At 23.9% G+C, this 19,643-nt stretch overlaps 1 protein-coding gene and 1 long non-coding RNA gene across 2 annotated transcripts; one reads left to right on the top strand and one right to left on the bottom strand.

Annotated features, from left to right (window-relative positions):
- Positions 1–39: 39 nt before the first annotated feature.
- On the top strand, positions 40–18,868 carry LOC105362658 (uncharacterized). Its single transcript, XR_912903.1, has 3 exons — positions 40–310; positions 15,734–15,848; positions 18,469–18,868. It is a non-coding gene; the product is annotated as an uncharacterized LOC105362658 (long non-coding RNA).
- Positions 4,973–11,263, bottom strand: LOC105362657 (thymidylate synthase-like). Its single transcript, XM_011500141.1, has 5 exons — positions 10,937–11,263; positions 9,931–10,203; positions 8,660–8,923; positions 6,513–6,775; positions 4,973–5,349 (listed from the first exon to the last, which is right to left on the bottom strand). The coding sequence occupies exons 2-5, from the start codon at positions 10,136–10,138 to the stop codon at positions 5,140–5,142; spliced, it is 945 nt and encodes a 314-aa protein (XP_011498443.1). The 5' UTR covers positions 10,139–10,203; positions 10,937–11,263; the 3' UTR covers positions 4,973–5,139.
- Positions 18,869–19,643: the final 775 nt, after the last annotated feature.

The raw sequence follows: 19,643 nt of genomic DNA, 5'->3' as shown, positions 1-19,643 counted from the left end.
TACCGCCCCCGCCCTGGCCGACCCACCCACCGTCGCCAACCGTATCGTACGTCACGTCGTACTCTCGACTCACCGCCGGATACCTAGGGCTGCCAATACAAACAGGGACGATTTATCGAAATAATGCCATTACTGCTTAATTGCCGACTCGCATCTTCGAGTGCCTAACGAGCAAACGCTGCTTTTTTGTTTTTCATACCTAATGATTTTGCGAGTCACCAAGTTTTTGGAATCAATGGAAATTGTAGATATATTGGCAGATTCGCTTCACGGCATTATTATCATTATTAAAGCTTGAAACTGGAACGAGGTATTTCTCTGAAATTGTTATAATAATAATAATAATAATAATAATAATAATAACAATAACAATAACAATAACAATAACAATAACAATAATTCACTTTCGTTTTGTTTCTTTTAAGTCAATGTATCGTTATTTTTATGCAAAAATCTGTATTTACGGAATGCCCGTATGAATTTGAACGGAATTTTAATGTTTAATGCCATTGTGGATGGTAAACATGACCCCGCCATACTGTAATCAAGCTGTTTATTATTTGGTAACTAATAATTTAAGATTAATAACATTGAATGCTAGTTGGCATTAATCCGATTAAACATCAAATAAAACAAATTGTTATGATCAATATTATAAATATGAGATTTTATGCGCAAAGGAAAGGTTAATTGATTAAATTCTGGAGATTCGCTATGAAATTTTAATTTACAAATTTAGTCTGCTAATTGTATTATAACAATACTCTGTCACATTATCTTAAGCAATGGAATGCAAACAGAGTCGCACACTTATACTTATATTAACATAAAAGTCCTAATACAGTTTTGTCGATCGTTTAATTTGATTATTATCAATTGATAATATACTTGTGAAGATATAAAAATAGTTTATTAAAGCTTGTGCTGTTTGTATTTCATAGATTATTTTATCGCTTTGATATACAAAGAAGTTTAATGTTTTCCAAAGCCATTAATACTTGGTACAATAATTCAAATATTTATAACTGAAAAATTTTAATTAAATACACATATTTGAGTGAACTAAAATGGAAGATGAATTTTTTATAAAATAATTTGGATATTTAAAACAGAATGTTGCCATAAAATTTTTACAACGCACTAATTAATAAGGAAAAAATCAAATATTTCTCAATGACGTATTCCATTAATTAATAAACTGTTTGTTTGCTTATTTATTGATGGCATTGTACAGACATATTTAATATAAAAGAATCAATTATAAATTCTGTATGAACATGCTAAGGCTAAAATATCTCTGTTCTGGCCGATTATTACAAAATTATTTACTGATATAATAAAAAATCACAGTATATTTTCGATACATAAGCAAAAATGTAATACATCCAATTTATTCATATAGTCAGGTATTTTTCTGAATTATAAAAATATTTAATAAAGAAATAATTACTTTATTTAAACATGATAAAATTTTATACCATTATTTTATAAATTAAAAACTTCTGTCTCAAATTGAGTATTAATAATTATTATTATAAGGAACGAGCATGATGTAAACATTCTGAATTAATTTCATAAAAAACTTCTATAAATAATAAATTATTATTATGCTAATAATAGTATTCAAAATTTATAATAAAATGATATAGCTACTATGTGCGATGCATATATTTCACTGTAAGAGGAGAGTAATAAATATCTTTATATATCAATAAAATAATTTATTAATTAATATAACAATTTTATTTATGATAGTTTTGTAAGGTATTTTACAAAAATAGTCTAGTTTACTTAATCAACTGTTACCGGTTAAGTTGATGTTTTATCAGCCATAAATTAATTTGAATAAAAGAAATATATATTGAATTTGCTTCTTAATCTAAGTTTGCAGAGTTTGTATGAAAATTTCTATGAAACTACTTCTGGAATATAAATTATTTTCAAATAATAATTCCAGTATTTAGATGTATGAAAATAAATTCGTTTTAATCTATCACTACTTTTATTATAATTTTTAAAAGCAGCTTGTTTATATTTAAACAAAATAAGTTTAGTTAAGTGCTTTATCGCTTTAGCACTTTATCACTATATCATCCTGTTGCCAAAGTTATAGAAACGTACGCTTGTAATAGGGTGACTTTTTGCAAAGATTTAGCAATTTTCTGACAAAATTATTTCTTATAAAAAAAAGCCATAAAGACGATTTGTCATAATAAGAAAGTAGATAGTAATAATTAGTCCAATAACATTAAGAGTATTGGAAACGGCCTTAACGATAAATAAAATTAATCAGTTTCATTGAATCCGTATTAACCTGAAGATTACATACAATAAAGCATCATTTATTGATAATATATTTTGTAAAGAAATTATAAAAATGAAACAGGCGTTTATACTTATAATTATTAATAATTATCCAGATTGTAAGTTTAATAATTAATTTAATAAGAAGAAGTTTTCTGCTTTATCATTTTGTCAAACGTTCTGTTCTTTATAAAAATAAATTAGCACTGTTTATTAAATTCTCCTATTATTTATCTTATCTAATTCTGCCATTAAAATGTGTAGTGTATTAATTAATTGCATAATGCATATTACGCAAATGTACTGAATTTTGTGTTAGAGAGTTGATTTTTTTGTATTTTATGCTCTTCAGACGAATGACAATAGGATTTTTCTTCGATCTTACGCAAACATTCCTTTCCAATTTATACAGCTAAAAATCGATTATCCGTACCTTCCATCATTGTCGCACATTCGATACAGTGTTTACATCAAGGGATAATCTCCCCCGCTGCTTGTACGCTATTTGCTGTCTCATTTGCTATCCCCGAGCAGTTTGCTCATCGAAAATGACACAATTTGAATCTCAAATGTCCTCCTCGTGAATACATATTATAAACATTAACTTATGCTGCAGTGATTTACCACTAACGTGTGACGGATGTCACATATTGTGTGCCTTCTCCCGGTATAATTCGCTTTTAAATGGTGATGGCAACGATGTGTAATTGCTCATCTTCCGGTATTCAAATCAAATATTAGTTCAAAGCTGTTCCATATCTCCAAGTACTCGCACGAGTAATTCGTTACATTACAATATGTCGGTGCGCTGACACACCCAGGTATTTCCAAATAAGCTCTGCTCACTTTTACCTCCCAGATTGATTTTACGATACGAATCGCAACACAATAACTGCAGCTCTTGTCTGATATTTTCGTCGAGACCTTATTCGCTAAGTCGATAAATAACTAGGAGACCGCTCTCCTAAATATATTACCTTCCAAGTAAATTGGCAAGATGTCGACTAGTCCCAGGAACCAGCCAATCTCACGAATAATTATCAATTTTATTTGTTTTTTTTATCTTTCTTTCTTTTTTTTTTTTTTTTTTTTTTTTTTTTTTTTTTTTTTTTTTTTTTATCGATCTGGAAGAAATTCTATAGCCTCGATTATAGTCAAGCTTATAAATGCCGTGGAGACTTTCACTGCTTATTCTATCGCGCTTTTTTCTATTCTAGGTTCGGCCGATTCCCGCAAAAGTCGATATAATTTGCTTCGTTGATGAACTTGGCTGATTATTTGATCAACCTGCATTGAATTATGTCGACCACGAGGGCGACTCCAAAATTCATAAGTTTATATGGGCCAGGGCGCAGTGCACTCCCTTGTCCTCGTGGTGTAATTTGTTATTAAGAATTGCTATTTGTTATATTTGAAGCTCTCAGCCGTCACATCTGGCACTCGATGTATCGATTGTCCCTGTAATGCATGCACCTTGTTATATTGGCCGGAGTTTTGTTGTATAAACAAAGTTATTCGCCCTTCGACTCGTCTTATATATATTCTTTTATATGATAAATGGATGGCGGATGGTCATTCGGATGGAATAGTGCACCGACGTCTTCTTCGAGACTCGCTTTAGCTATATGTGTGTTCAAGCATTTTTAATTCCCAAGTGGATAATGTATTATCAAATGTTCCTTCCTCCTATCGCACTTGCGATATAAAATCATAGAACTGTACATATCAGTACACATGCTATTTGGTAAGCATTTGAAATTTCGACCATAATTGAAAATTTATCATTTCTAAATTTAATAATGCTACTGAACATAATTTTACATAATTCTATAAATATTGTTTATTATAGTTTATCCTATATATAAATGTATAAATAGGTTCAAAATTATTGTTCGTTGTTGATTTTGATAATAAAAATAACATTCATTTTTGTACTTTTTACTTATCTTGTATATGAAAAAAAAAAATATATATATATATATATATATATATAAATATATTTGCATGTACCATTGTTAATGTTTGGGATAAGTATTTATCAGTTTAATATATAATTTATTATATTAATATACAATTTAATAGATAAATTTATTTATTAAATACATTTACAAGACTGTTGACATTTAAATATTTTTATTAGCGCAATATAATAATAATAATAATAATAATAATAATAACAATAACAATAAAAAGCAGAAAAGGAATGCAACTACTGAATGTAAAATATAAAATATATATAATCTACAATGTAATTAAGCGCATAAAATAAGATAAATATGGTGTTAAAATAAAAACGTACTAAATAATTTTCTTATTAAACATAAATATATAGTTTATGATTGACAGCTTTGGAATTATAAATAAAATTTGTAGTATTTCATCGCATTTTATTAAATTTTCTATAAAGCTAGAAAATTTAAATAAGACTTCATTAAGTCAACATAAAAAACATTAATCTGAGATTTTTTTTTTTTTTTTTTTTTTAAATTTTCTATTAGAATATGTAAGCATCATTACGTAAGTACGAAGATTAATTAATTAAATATTAATACTATATAATGCACTGTCTAATATACAAGATAATAAAATAACGTGCAAACTATGTCCATAATGTCACATAATTATCAATTTGTTAGATTCAAATCACACGCGCGCACGTGCACACGTGCACATGTTTTATTTATAGCATTTAAAATTAGTCTTAATAGGCGAATTAAACTTAAATTATGAATGTATGTACAATCACAATGGCTGTTCGTCATTGCGAATTCAAAATTACGATTAAATTAAAAGATATAAAAAAGATGGAATTATCTACACAATTTGGGTAACTTTCTAAAGAGCCATTGGCATAGAGAGTTTAGGATGTGGATTGTAATTTTCTAGTTGAAAATCGGTGAACTCAAAGTCGTCAATGTCCTTAACATCTCTCGTTATTCTGAGTTTCGGAAATGGCCTTGGCTTGCGTAATATTTGCTCCTGTACTGCCTCAACATGGTTACGATACACATGCGTATCTCCAATAGTGTGAATAAACTCTCCAGGCTGTGGATTAAAATTTTTGGATGCATTAATTTTATAATTATTATATAAAAATGTTGCGAATCGCGTCTGCGTTCGCGCGCAGGTATGCATCTATGGCCGATCGCATATTTTATTTTTAATCTATCATGATATTATTTATGTTTTTTCTCGATCGAACAACTGCGTATTTGAACGTAAACTTATTTTTCTATTTCAATTCCTTTTCGATAAATCGACATTATTTATAAATTTCTATTCTATAATTTCTTATGATATTATTTCAATTTAATGTCAAATGGGCAATTGTTGTCCTAACATAGTTATCGTTCGCGATTCTAGGAAGAAAAGAAGAAGAAGGAAGAGTCAGTAGAAGAATCAGATAATTATATGAACTTCCATCTATATTATTTGTAAATTAGTACCCATATGTCCAATTTCATATGAGTATCCAATTTCATATAAGAGTGAAAACACTTTTTTATCGAAGTTTAATTTCTAACGGTACGGCAATCTTTGCTATTAGTGGCCAATTACTGAATGTAAAATAGTTAAATACTTTTGTTACAAAGTACATAAATATTATATTTTTACTTAAAATAATGTAAATCGAGAGCTTTTTAATATAGCTTTTCAGCACTAACGATAGCATTTTTTTTCTTCTTTTTTTTTTTTTTCAAAAACACTGCTTTCCTAGTGTCTCCGTCATTCATAAAGCTAAAGATTAATAAACCCTTTACTTTTCGTATTAACAATAATAATGTTTTCCATTTATTGCTTAAAAGCCGTGTACTTAAACTAAAATATCGTAGAAAAGCTGAAGTAAAATTTTTTGTTTGACTAAATATATAAATTTTCATCAAAATTTAGTATGATTATTATTAAATTTTTATTTATTTTCTTGGTTACCAATGATATTCTATAATAATACATTATAACTGATTTTAAGAGCAATGTATAATACGTGTTGTAATGTCATTTATACGTATGTTTTATAAAATATTATTTTATTTTACAGATTAATAAGTTAGTAATTAAAATAAAGAAAATGATTAAGAGAATCAATTAAATAATTTTTATAAACATAATAGTTATTGCGTGACAACGTAAACAGCTGCGTCATTGCATTCTTCTGTAAAATTATCTATAACATATAATACATATATTTGAGAACAGAAAATATGTACCTTTAAGAAAGTCACGTGAGCAATCATGCAAGTAAGTAGGGCATACGAAGCAATATTGAAAGGAACTCCCAATCCCATATCACCTGCCCTTTGATAAAGATGACAAGATAATTCGCCGTTACACACGTAGAATTGCGAGAGCGAATGACAGGGTGGGAGAGCCATCATCGGTATATCTATTGGATTCCAAGAACTCATAATGATTCGCCTGTCATTGGGGTTGTTTTTAATTTTGTCTATAACGTCCGCCAGCTGATCAAAACCTACATAAAGTGCTTATATTAGTCATTTTAAGCAGGTTTTTTATTCATAACAAAAATCTATATTTTTTTTTTAAACACCCAGATTTACCGAATTATATTTATTTTTTTTTTTTTTTTTTTTTTTTTTTTTATCTTTTTTAACCTCGATATAAATGTGAAAGGAAGGAACTTTAGTAGAGATATTTAACAAACATTTTTATACTCGATTTCTATGAACCGCCGACATACAAATCGTTAAAATTTAACGAAACTTAATACCTTTCATAATATACCTAATAATGTTGAAAAAACATAATTTATCATTATCATCGAATAATTAAAAAAATATTCAATACTTTATATATTTTATAATATGATTGTAAAGAATTAAAAAGAAGATAAATATTGTTTTAAATGTATGCATGTAAATCCAATATATATAATTTATTCTAAGAATTGTCAATTATCAATTCAAATGCAAAATGTTAAGTGAAAAAATCGTAGAACATTACTCAATGTTTAACCCCATACACAGACATTACTATCAGAGAAATTAACAGTTAAATTATTTATAATAAATATCGATATCAATAATTTATAAAGACTAATTAATGCGCATTTTTAGTTAAACTTTATAATTGCCATAAGGAATCGTGTGTATTATTACTTAATTTTAATTTAATACTAATTTTCTAAATTTTTTCCAACTATTTCATCTAAGTATAATATTAAATTAAATTAAATTATATATTAATTTATATTAATATATATTAAATTAAATATATAATTAAATTAAATTATAATACTATAATTATGTGTTTTATTTAAAATTGTTGCCGTTTTGCACGGACTTTTTAATATATTTTAATCTTCGATATGTATTATATTAATTATTCGATAATATTTATATTCTATGGATTATTTATATATATATATATATATATATATAAATATATATATACGTATATATATATATATAATATATACGTATATATATATATATATTTATATACGTATATATAAATAAATATATAATATATATATATAAATATATTGTAGGCAATTCTTCAAAGTAGATTTAACCATATAAGTTTTACAGATATATAATTTTTCAAAAAATATTATTTCGTTGTGAATATTAATTTTTTTTTTTCAATGGCACTTTAACTTTTTATTAAAAAAAAATCATATAATTGATGCTTCTACGACTAAATAATTTCTATATTATACGTAGAAAAAATATTTATAAAGTAATGCATGTACAGTCATAATTTTTATTTAACATGATAAGAAAGTTTGTTTGTGTGGTTATTTGCCTTTACTAAGCAACGTTGTTTATCAATTTTACTTTCTGTCGAACAATCAATAAGGCATTATTCTCGAACGGCAGATAGCCTGGAAGAATATTCTTTTAATAAAATTAAATCCAATTGATGTTATTCTGAATGAGTGAATCAATTTTCATCAAAATAATGAGCTCCATTTTTGTTAAATAAAATTGGACGTAAGAAGATATACTTTGATTGAACATTTGATACGATTTCTATATACGAAAATATAGAAAAAAATAAAAAATATTTCAATGATATTGTAAGAAGCAGTAATTTCAATTTAATGCAATAATATAAAAAATAATATTAAATATAATGTACGAGCGTAAATCAAAATGCACATAAAATAGTTTATATTATCTTTAAAAATAAATTATCTTCTGACATTGTTGTTCGATGCTTTTTTTCATTGCGTAATTATTGCAATACATATAAATATTGATTTAATTAACTATCTATAATTAGGGCAATTTCTTATTTATATTGAGAGTCGAACGTCACTGACAGATATTCTTAATGCCGTTATAACAAATACTATAAATTTAATTATATTCAAATTAATTCAATCCCATACCTTGGCCTGTATAATCTGTATACATGTCGATGTATTTTGCACCATAATGTCTCCATTGAAAGCCATAAATCGGGCCTAAATCTCCTTCGTCTCTATCGATGAAACCCAATGAGTCGAGAAACTTTCTAGATGCATTGGCATCCCAAATTTTGACACCTTTATCGGATAGTTCTTTCGCGTTAGTGGAGCCTCTGATAAACCACAGCAATTCCTCAACAACTGCACGCCAAAATACTCGTTTTGTTGTGAGTAATGGAAATACTCCTGAATATAAAGACGAAAAATCTTTCAAATATGTGAAAAATTGTGTAATATGATTTCGCAAAAATGATTGGGATAATGATCGTGCTTAAAAAAAATATTAACTATGGTTGTTCGGTGAATCGATGATTGAATTTATTGAGTTGTAAACTTAAGAAAGTAGAGAATGTTAATACAAATGACTCGAACAAATAATATTATTATATTATACACGAAGTTTACGATAACTTTATTAATTACTTAAAAGCAATTAACAGAAGAGCATGTAGATAGAATATATAGATGTGAAGAAAATTTCGTTTTAATCGGCCAATTAATATCTGTATGAATAAATATATACATCAACGCAAACAAAAAATAAAGTGACAATCTCAGGTAATAATGGATTAATAAAAATGAGTAAAATATTACGTGTGTTATAAAAAATAAATGAATGAGCATACGTAGAAAATTTGGCAAGTTCATTGGATGTGTTTAGCTATGAAGGAATTTAGGTCTCATTAACGACTCATTAGGTAGCATTAAAAAAATTGTCGTGATTGTTCAACTAAGCGGTTTAAAATTAAATAATCTGAAATAAAGTTTGCATATTTTTCCAAATTTATTAAGTTTTAACGCTCGATAATATATATTCTTTAGTTGTTTTTCATATTAATTTAAAGCATTAACAATTCTTGTTTAAAAATAAACTTGTAATATAAAATTCTATAATAATAATAATAATAATAGCGATGATTATTATTATTATTATTGTTGTTGTTGTTGTTGTTGTTGTTGTTGGTTTTAATTAAAAAGAACATTATTCATTCATCAAATGCTACGATATTGTAATAATAAGAAGTCTTATAAGAATATTTTACAGATCCAAAAACATATTGAATTTGAATATTTATTCATATTTATGCATCATTCGCATTTCTTTGCATTTCTTAAAACATTTTTTATTTCTATACGAATAAAATAAATCTGTATGAAAATCTTTACAATATCACCTATGATATAATACTCACCGTCTCTTAAATTAAATCGCATTTGTGCACCAAAAATAGAATGGGTGCCAACACCGGTACGATCATCTTTTACAGCACCTTTTTCCAATATTACTTTAATTAGGTTGAGATATTGATATTCTTCGTGGTCACTTAATTCGGATTTGCTATTTAATAAGTTTTTTTTAAGCTTATTATCTAATCCATTTTGGTGTGCAACAATTGACATTTTGAATTTTTAAATTTACTAATGCCACCGAAGTATGTATTTTTAATATTTTCAGCCTGTTATCTCTACGAAACATAGAAATCAAATTTTATAAATAAACATGAGATTGGTTGATTTATTAGGAAGTATAATACGTAAACAACAAATTTAATACGCCACCATCAGTTTTTAGTTCAATCAAGTCTTATGATGTAAATTTCAATAGAATTCACTCTTGTTAATGTTCAAAAGTTTATTATTATAATTTATTTGTATAAATATATCGAATTTCAAAAAAATTAATAATAAAAAAATAATTATTGTCGCATACAAATTAACGTGCAAATTCTTTATTACAATATATATATATATATATATATATATATATATCTTTACATTGATAACAATAGTCTTCGTAGATAAGATTAAAAAGGATCTTTAAGACATTAAAACGTCTAATACAAACTTATTCAAATGGATTTAGTATAAAATAAAAAACATCAACAGTTTAGTATTATATGTATATATATATATATATATATATTCTTATACATTGTTATACGTATTAAAAACTGTAATCGTTAGATCATCTAAGTGAATAGTACTGTAATATAATAATAAAAACTAATAAAAAGAGTTTTAAACTCTCAGCGTTAAAAAATACAAATTTATTTTCATAATCAATTGTTGCTGTCAAATTAATCATAAGACTCGTTAAATCAATATATTAAAAATATCGAATCAGTTTGTATTAATATTCGTAAGCAAAATTTTGTATTAATATGTGAAAGAAGGAAAGTTGGCAATTGCCGAACTTACCAGGCACGAAGTCTAATCTTATATATGTCTGGCGACAACACAACTTTGAACTTTGATACTCTTACACTTGAAAGCAGTTCTTTTAACGAGTGCACGCGATCAAAAGAAACCAACCGATGCTCCCTTGGTGGCTTTATATGTACTTGAAGAATGACACCCGCCTTGTCTGCATGCTCAAACGTTTATCAAACGTCGATGCTCCAGTAGTGAGCACGTGGACAGTAATTTCCAACAAGATTTACTTAAAAAGTAGAGGACGTATGAGTGATCTCTTTAATATCTGCATTCAAGTATGAAAACGATGTATCTGGTACAATTTTTTCTTCTTCTTTTCCTTATTTTTCTTTTTTAACGCAATGTGCATTCAATGTGTAAGTGAGGAACTGTGTGATTTAATTGTCAATTTATTGGAGTAGCAATTAATAATTATTCATTATATTTGTATTTACTTTGTCTGCGTGTATTTACTTTACTTCTATTTATATTTACAAATTGCCAATCTTAATTGCAATATCATAGACCCTTTAACACTACTCTACACGTACGTTATTCCTACAGTTAGGGTTAGCGAAAGGAGATAAAAAGTATTTCTTATATATAATGAGCATTCTCGCTGTATAATTAGTCGTTTTTTTTTTCTTTTTTTTTTTTTTTAATTCTACATCCGTGCGCAATTGTGTATAATGAAATTGCGCATCCATAGTCTATACGATGGCTAAAAGATTTAAAGAATTTTGGACAGTTAGAAGATTATATTGTTGTAATTTACTTTAATCGATAATTTGCTGCCGCGATTCTTTGCAATCACACATAACACATACATTAAATGAACCCATTTTATGTTCAAAAACACATTTTAGTTATTTTAATTTTATTGTTGGTAGCGACGAATAGTTTTGCACTTACAGAGTAATTAAAATAGGCTATAGTCACATGCAATTCTGTATGAATAAATAATTCATTCATTGAACTTAAAGCACAATACTTTTTTTTTTTTTTTTTTTTTTTTTTTTTTTTTTTTTTTTTTTTTTGTATGTTTCATTGACACTTCAACAACCCTTGAACCCAGCCGCTTCGTTTATTATATGCTGTCAAACATGTACTCTTACTCTTAATATTATCTGAAATAATATATATTCACACAGTTAATAATTAAATAAAAGCAATTGAAACTAATTGTTAAAAAATATATTTATAAAAATTATATAATATGCAAAACTATACAATAAGGATTTTCAGTTTATTATCCATTTTATACAGCGAACATATCAAGTGACGAATAAGAAATGCAATTAAATATATTTTTAATCATTCGTCATTTCTAGCTATCGCATGCATTTTTTGTAAAATTTCAAAATATCTTGTAAATTATCTCAAAAAAAAAAAAAAAAACTTTAAATCACCAATAAAATACAAAAACACCAAAGATTAAACCGAAACGGATATAATAATAAGTAATAATTATACAAGAATAAAATTATACTACAAGAGACGATTTATAATAATCTGCTTTAACAAAAAAACATTGATTTATTAATATGTTTCTGAGATAAGCAATCATTTATGAAATTTTTAATAAAATACTACTGCTAATTATTAAATATAACTTGGTTATTAAAGAAAATATATAGTCATCTTATAAAATAATTATGGATTTATAAAAATGGATATAAATTATGGATATAAATTATGGATATAAAAAAAAAAAAAAAAAAAAAACATAATCGGAAATCCAAAAGCTTTTAATTACAGAGTATAGATATTTTAAAGAATAAATAATAAAAATCTATGAATAGCTTAACCAATCGAATCTCAATTTTTCCGACCAATTAAAGTCTACAATCAACGCTATGGATTTTACTTTAAGGATATTATTTTACATAATAAATATACTAAACATATTTCTACTTTATGGTTTTTTATTCAACGCAATTCTCATAAAAATACTTGTTTCTACGTAATTTATTCATTTTGTGGTTTTAATTAATTTTAATATATAATTTTTTCTAATGATATGAAATACAATTTAAAGTTTTACAAGTGTTGTTAATTTTATAATACACAATTACTAAATAATAAAATATATAACACTGTTATTATTATTATTATTACTACTATTATTCTATACGTTCTCTTATTTTTCTTATTTTATATTATTATAAAGGGAAAGTGTACTTACATATTCTTGAATATTTTTTAAAATAATGAACATTATCAATAATAAATATACTATAAAATGCATTTATCGAATGTATAAATATATAACATACTTGTATTGATAATTTTTTCTATTTCATACTCTTTTTATTCGTACTGAAATATACAAACATATCGCGGCACTTTTAGATAATAATGAAATTTATTTTCTATAATCGTTGAAAGTAAAGCGAAATCATTTTAAACAAAATAATTCTGTTGATGTTACATTATACCTTATGACATTAATTTTTTATTTTTCTTTATTTTAACAATTTAAAAACTATATTAGAAAAATAATTAAATTAACGTTTGCATGTAAAAGTTGCATTAAAACACAAAAATATGTATTTACTTTTGCAATTAGATAAGAAATATTTTGTGTAAGCTCTAAATGGTACCTGTAATTTATAGAATTTAATCTAGATCAATTGAACAAAGTTTTTGAATAAAAAAAAAAAAATTCAAATATTTGTAATTTTATTAAAATGGAATATAATCGATAATTAATAAGAAGAAATAGGACAACCGTAATAGAATTCTTTAAAGATTTTTATAATTCAAGCTTATTTATTTATAAAATGATAAAATTATATTCACTTTTTTTGTTTATCTTAATAGTGATTAATAGCAGTATTTTATTGATGTATTTACCATTACTTTTTATATATACGAGTATTGAGCTTTTAATTAGAAAATTAAATATAGTACTATAAATTTTTAATCTTGTTGCTTTATTGAAATATAATTTAGAATGAGATTTATAATTCGTAAACTCCAATTTAGTAATTACTTATTATTTACATAAACCAATCAATGAAATATATTTCTATTTTTCAATTTGCCTTTTAAATATATTTTTTTGTTTTTGTTTTCAATGATTGTATACATAAAAAAATGTTATATATGTCAATTTTTATATTAGAAATATCGAATAGTTTATCCCATAATATTGTTCAAGTTTTTCAAATTTGATTTATATATTTCATATATGTAAAATGGTTCTAAATTATAACGTAATGATGGTTTTCTTTTATAAAACTTTTTATACTTTTAAATAATTTCGATGGAACTACTAATTCCTTTCATTACATGAATTATGTTAAAAAGAATTGAGTAGCCAAAAATGATATTTAGTCTAATATTATTATTAATACCAAAAAACGTTTGATTTAAGTTATGTAAGCTAAGTTATCTAATATGTAAAGTTTTTATTAATAAATAAAGCAATTGTGATTTAATAAACATAAAACGAACTTATTTTTTAATTAATACAGATTAAATAAATACATGAAAAATTATTATAATTTTGAATTAATAAATCGAAAATTTTTAAATATAATTTTCAATAGTTACATTATTTTAATTTTTTATTATCAAGGAATATAGTTGAGGTTTTTTATACTCTCTTCCATGAATAAATATAATAATATCAAAATTTTGTTGAAGCAAAATTATATTATTATGAATCTAATATCAATAATATTTTATCAAATTATAAGTTTTAAGTATTATATATATATATATATATATATATATAATACTTAAATGATTAAACTTACTCGATTGAGTAATTGATAATAATAAAGATAGGAATTATGTTAGCATAATTCATAAATAATGTGAATAAATAATGTAAATAAATAACAATAAATCATTAAAATTTTAAATATATTCTCAATATAATAAATTCAGCGCCAAATTAATGTTAGTAAATTCTATGATTATTATATTCCTAAATCTATTAAATATTATTACTATTAAAATAGAAATATAAAAATATTAACTTATATGTGTCCTAAATAATACAAACTATAAATAATTTTTCTAAATTGTTTTAATATATCAATAAATTGTTATACATGTATTTCATGTTAAATATGTAATTAAAAAATTCGATTTCTTTACGTTTTTAAATACAATTCTTAAAACTTCAATGTAGATATCTAGATTCAATGATATTAAAATTTTTTAATTTTATAATCTAATATATATATATATATATAATAAATATAAATATAAATGCATGGAATGAAATTAAATGGAATTGAATTTTCGAAATTTATCTTTGAACTATACTTTGGTTATCATATCAGAAAATTTTTGATTAGTAATATATAATTTATATTTATTTTGTCTTCATGTTACAGTTTACATCAATAATGATAATGCATATCTCCCCACATATTGGAATAATAAAATAGCATGATTACTTAATTTAGCCATAATTTAATTAAAAAAAAAATAATGAATTTTATTATTTCCAACAAAAAAAATCAAACAATAATATTCTAAATTAAATTCTCTTATAAATTAATTATCGATATATTTATTTACAAAATAATTAATTCTCAAATGACTTATCTCGTGTGTCTTTAGTAAATTAGTATTTATATGATTAAATTGTTTAATGTTTTACGCACTATGCATTATTGCATTACTCACGGAAGTAAATTCTTTGTAAGGGTATTATTATTATTTGTATGTGCTATTAATTACTGTGTATGTCATTTAAATAAAATCTCTTTCAGAATAAATTGTCACTAAATTTAATTAATTTCGAATTTATTATTTTATACCAGAATGCATTTGTTTATTTAGTTTTCAGATTCTACAACTAAGAAAAGTATCCATTTTTCAGAAATATATTTTGCTTCTGACTCGAAAAACTAAGAAATTTAAATTGGTAAACAACAAGCCTTCAAAAAGTTAAAAGGTAGATGGTAATTAAAGTATTATAATAATTGAAATATCGATATAAAAATTTATAATTTATTATTTACTTTATCAACACCATTTATTTATCAGTGAAGTTCGCTACTTAATTATATGACGCCAAACTGCAGATTTTCTTTTCTAATTTTCTTTTAATGCAATAATTATTTGATCACGGTGCATTATTGTTTTACAATATTAATTATTAATTTTACAACTTTTCCAAAAACATTCATCTGATTTAATTTAATTATAGTATTCCTATGCAGTAAAAATGTTTAAAATACATTAAACTTTAAATATTTAAATATTTCAAAATTAGAAATTATTTAATAATTTGTAGATACGCATTATATATATATATATATATATATATATCATTCGCGATATGTTATATTAAAACTCACAGATTCATACACTTTGAAGCTACGGATACATCTATAAATCTGTTGCCAAAAGTTTTTTATATCGTTATTACAAAAAAAAAAATAAATAAATAAATAAATAAAATAAAAAATCTGACAAATTTAAACAAATATATTGATATCGTATCATTATTTAATTTAAAAATTGTACCATTTTTATATCTAATATTTGAAAAATAAAACTTTGACATAATGTTAATTATACTATTTTACAATTTACTTTCTAATATCCTTCAAGTATAATTTATACTCAGAATCACTTTCGCTTCTATTATTATTAGTAATTCAGCTATGTTCAGTGAATATATGCACTCTCACTCTGTCCTTCAAGTTGATCTTTTCTTTTTCTTTTTTTGCTCTTTTCATTATATATAAATTCATATCCATTATATTTTCTAAATTAATTTTTATCGATTTTTAGTTTTGTTGAATTTTTTTGTTCTAACGACAAATATTTTTCTATTACATTTCCGTGTACTTTCCTTGGCCATGAATATAAATTAGAGTACTACGCTTATCATTTCACGGCTCAAAGTTACACTCAACATTTATCATATTATATGTTGGTACGATTTGATCTATTATTTTGTTGTATTTAACAAACTAATTTTCAATACATAATTACAAACAACATTCATATTTCCATTTTATTTTATATATTTATTCTTACATCAAAGTAAAAAAAAAAAAAAACATTAAAATCACACGGTCTCTTACAGAAAATTAAATAACAGTTTTTCAATTTATCTTTCAAATTTGTAAGAATTTTACATTTTTTTTTTTAAACATTCTATGTATTACATTCACAAATTTCATAATGGGAATGTTGTAATATAACAATTTTCTGGAATTAATTGGTTTCATTTGTCATGCATTCATAAACAATATTAATTTGTATTAAATTTATATTGTTAATGAACTTTTTCAGTGAAAAATTATTAAGAAATGTGATAAATCTCATTTCGAATAAGACGATAAAATACATGATTTTTCTTTATATGTGAACAATAATTGTATTGGACTATAACCTACCCGATTATTAATAACCTGATTTTATTTTAATTAATTATTATAAAATATTCAAATCAAATTAACAATATCAATATAATTTATTATATAATTTTTTAAATATCCTTTACTTCCAATAAAAATAATGGAAAAATAATGGATATTATGTATAATAATAGACATATATTCTTATATTTAAAATAATTATTCCTATATTTTCATCAATAATAAAGTTATATAAATCAATATCATGTATAATATAATTAATGCTTGGAATTTAAATATTTCAAATATTAATTTTATAAGTATTATTTATATTATATTATTTACATCATTTCATTTATTATTAAAATATATAAATTTATTAATCTAAAAATATTATTTTAATTTAAATATGTTATTCATAGTTTAAAAGTATGTTACGATAATATGAATTATAATATATCAATAATTTTTACCGACGTATGTAATCTGTTAATTTAATATATCAAACGAACGTGGCATACTCTTTGAAAAAAACATAAAATTTACACACTTTATTAATTTTATTAATTAATTTAATTCTAGAGATTTAGTCATTTATTTTTGAACATTAAAAATTTTACTTTAAGAAAATTATTAATTATCGAGAAAGTTAAATATGGTTCGTATACTATAAAATTAATAAGATTTAGTGACTCTGTTTATAAATTTTTCGATAAAAGGAAACGAATATTGAAAAAGTGAAATTTAAAAATATATTCTTATAAGAGTCATGTAAATAAAATAAGTTCGGTTAATATTGTAATTTCAAACAGCCATTTGAAGCCATTTACTACAACCTGTTACGCTTGTACGAAGAAAACTTTTAAAAAGATATTTTATAAAACTTTATTTTTCTCTATTATCGATGAAAAATATACAAATATACTATATTGATTTGACAGGTTAAATATAACGCAAACAATAGAAAATCAATTGTGAACGCTTATTATAATACATATTTTTAATATTGTCAATGATATTAAATATTGACAGTTTGTTAAAAGGTAATGAATTTTTTTTTTTTTTTTTGTAATACATCTATTAAAAATTTCTTTCTGTGTCATCGTATTAATGGCGACAGTTTCTATCATCAAATATCAAGTATCTATACAGTATCGTGTTGTCCATATTACTTGATCAAAATGTATTATTCGATTGGATTAGGAAGCAAATAAGCTCGATAACATATATAACTCATCGCTCAAAAACTAGATTTTTACAACAATAATTCGTATGCCATTCCGTGAATATGGATTAGTCATAAAGACACGTGTTCTTTAACAACGACGTAAAGATCTTAGTCAGCTGATAAAGTCCATCAATACAAATAAATGGAGAATAAATTAAAATAATCATAATGACAGTTAACATCGAATGACTGAATGCATACATTTTGCAGTGAGTACAATCTTCGACGATAAATACTAGCCGCGTATTTTCATGAGAAATAATTCTTTTAACGCGCTAAATGTTTATATTCAAGTATTGGTAGACAAAAAATACCCTGCGTAAGGTTAACAACAATAGTACAACAATAGCCTACAATTATCAATAACTTTAGTAATAGGGGACATTTCTACTAAACTGTTAATTATATTTACAAATAAATAAAATAGGTAAATAATTCAGTTATTTCTTTTACATAACATTATTTTACAAAGAGTTTATACAATATAAAATATTAGAATTAAAAATATATACGAAATAATGTTATTATTATAATAATAATAATAATAATATTGTTGTTGTTGTTGTTGTTGTTGTTGTTATTATTATTATTAATGCGCAAAATGTTTAAAATACATTGCCTCGAAAATAAAGACTGTGATATTTCATCATAGATAAGTCCATGTAACTCAATGCATACAAATAATATATAAATAATGATTTTTCCTGATTCAACATTAAAACTTAATTATCTAGCTATTAGATGATTAAAGCTTGAGATTAGTTGATATTAAAGCTTGAGGCTTGGAAATTCCAATGACGATACAAATATAAAATTTGTTTAATAAATTTTAATATAAAATTTCTATTTGTAACAAAAGATAATTTTTTGTTAAAACACATAGATATTAAAAATATTTAATTATTTAAAATTAGTGAATGCGCATTTCTGTTTTGTTAATGTTTTATGTTGTGATTTACCGATAAGAAAACTTATATAATACAACGATATTAAAATAAAATCAATTTTATAAATTAATATTTCAATAAATTTACTAGATCTATCGAATTATTTAATTGATTCTCTCATTTTTATTTATACACATAGGATATGCGTGCATAGGCTGAGCTTAAAGAGTTTAAGTAAATCACCTAATTGCTCTACATTTGAA

This window comes from Ceratosolen solmsi, unplaced genomic scaffold, assembly GCF_000503995.2.
Source record: "Ceratosolen solmsi marchali unplaced genomic scaffold, CerSol_1.0 scaffold41, whole genome shotgun sequence".
Taxonomy (NCBI): domain Eukaryota; kingdom Metazoa; phylum Arthropoda; class Insecta; order Hymenoptera; family Agaonidae; genus Ceratosolen; species Ceratosolen solmsi.
Note: the sequence above shows the minus strand (reverse complement) of the source record. Positions and strands in the feature narration are given on the sequence as shown.

What these genes read in the sequence shown, in the direction of transcription:
- LOC105362657 (XM_011500141.1), bottom strand. Translation starts at nt 10,138, where the DNA reads ATGTCAATTGTTGCACACCAAAATGGATTAGATAATAAGCTTAAAAAA. An exon ending in TACAGATTATACAGGCCAAG is followed by an intron (nt 6,776 to 8,659) that starts GTATGGGATTGA and finishes CACTTTATGTAG; the next exon opens with GTTTTGATCAGCTGGCGGAC. An exon ending in CTCACGTGACTTTCTTAAAG is followed by an intron (nt 5,350 to 6,512) that starts GTACATATTTTC and finishes TTTAATCCACAG; the next exon opens with CCTGGAGAGTTTATTCACAC.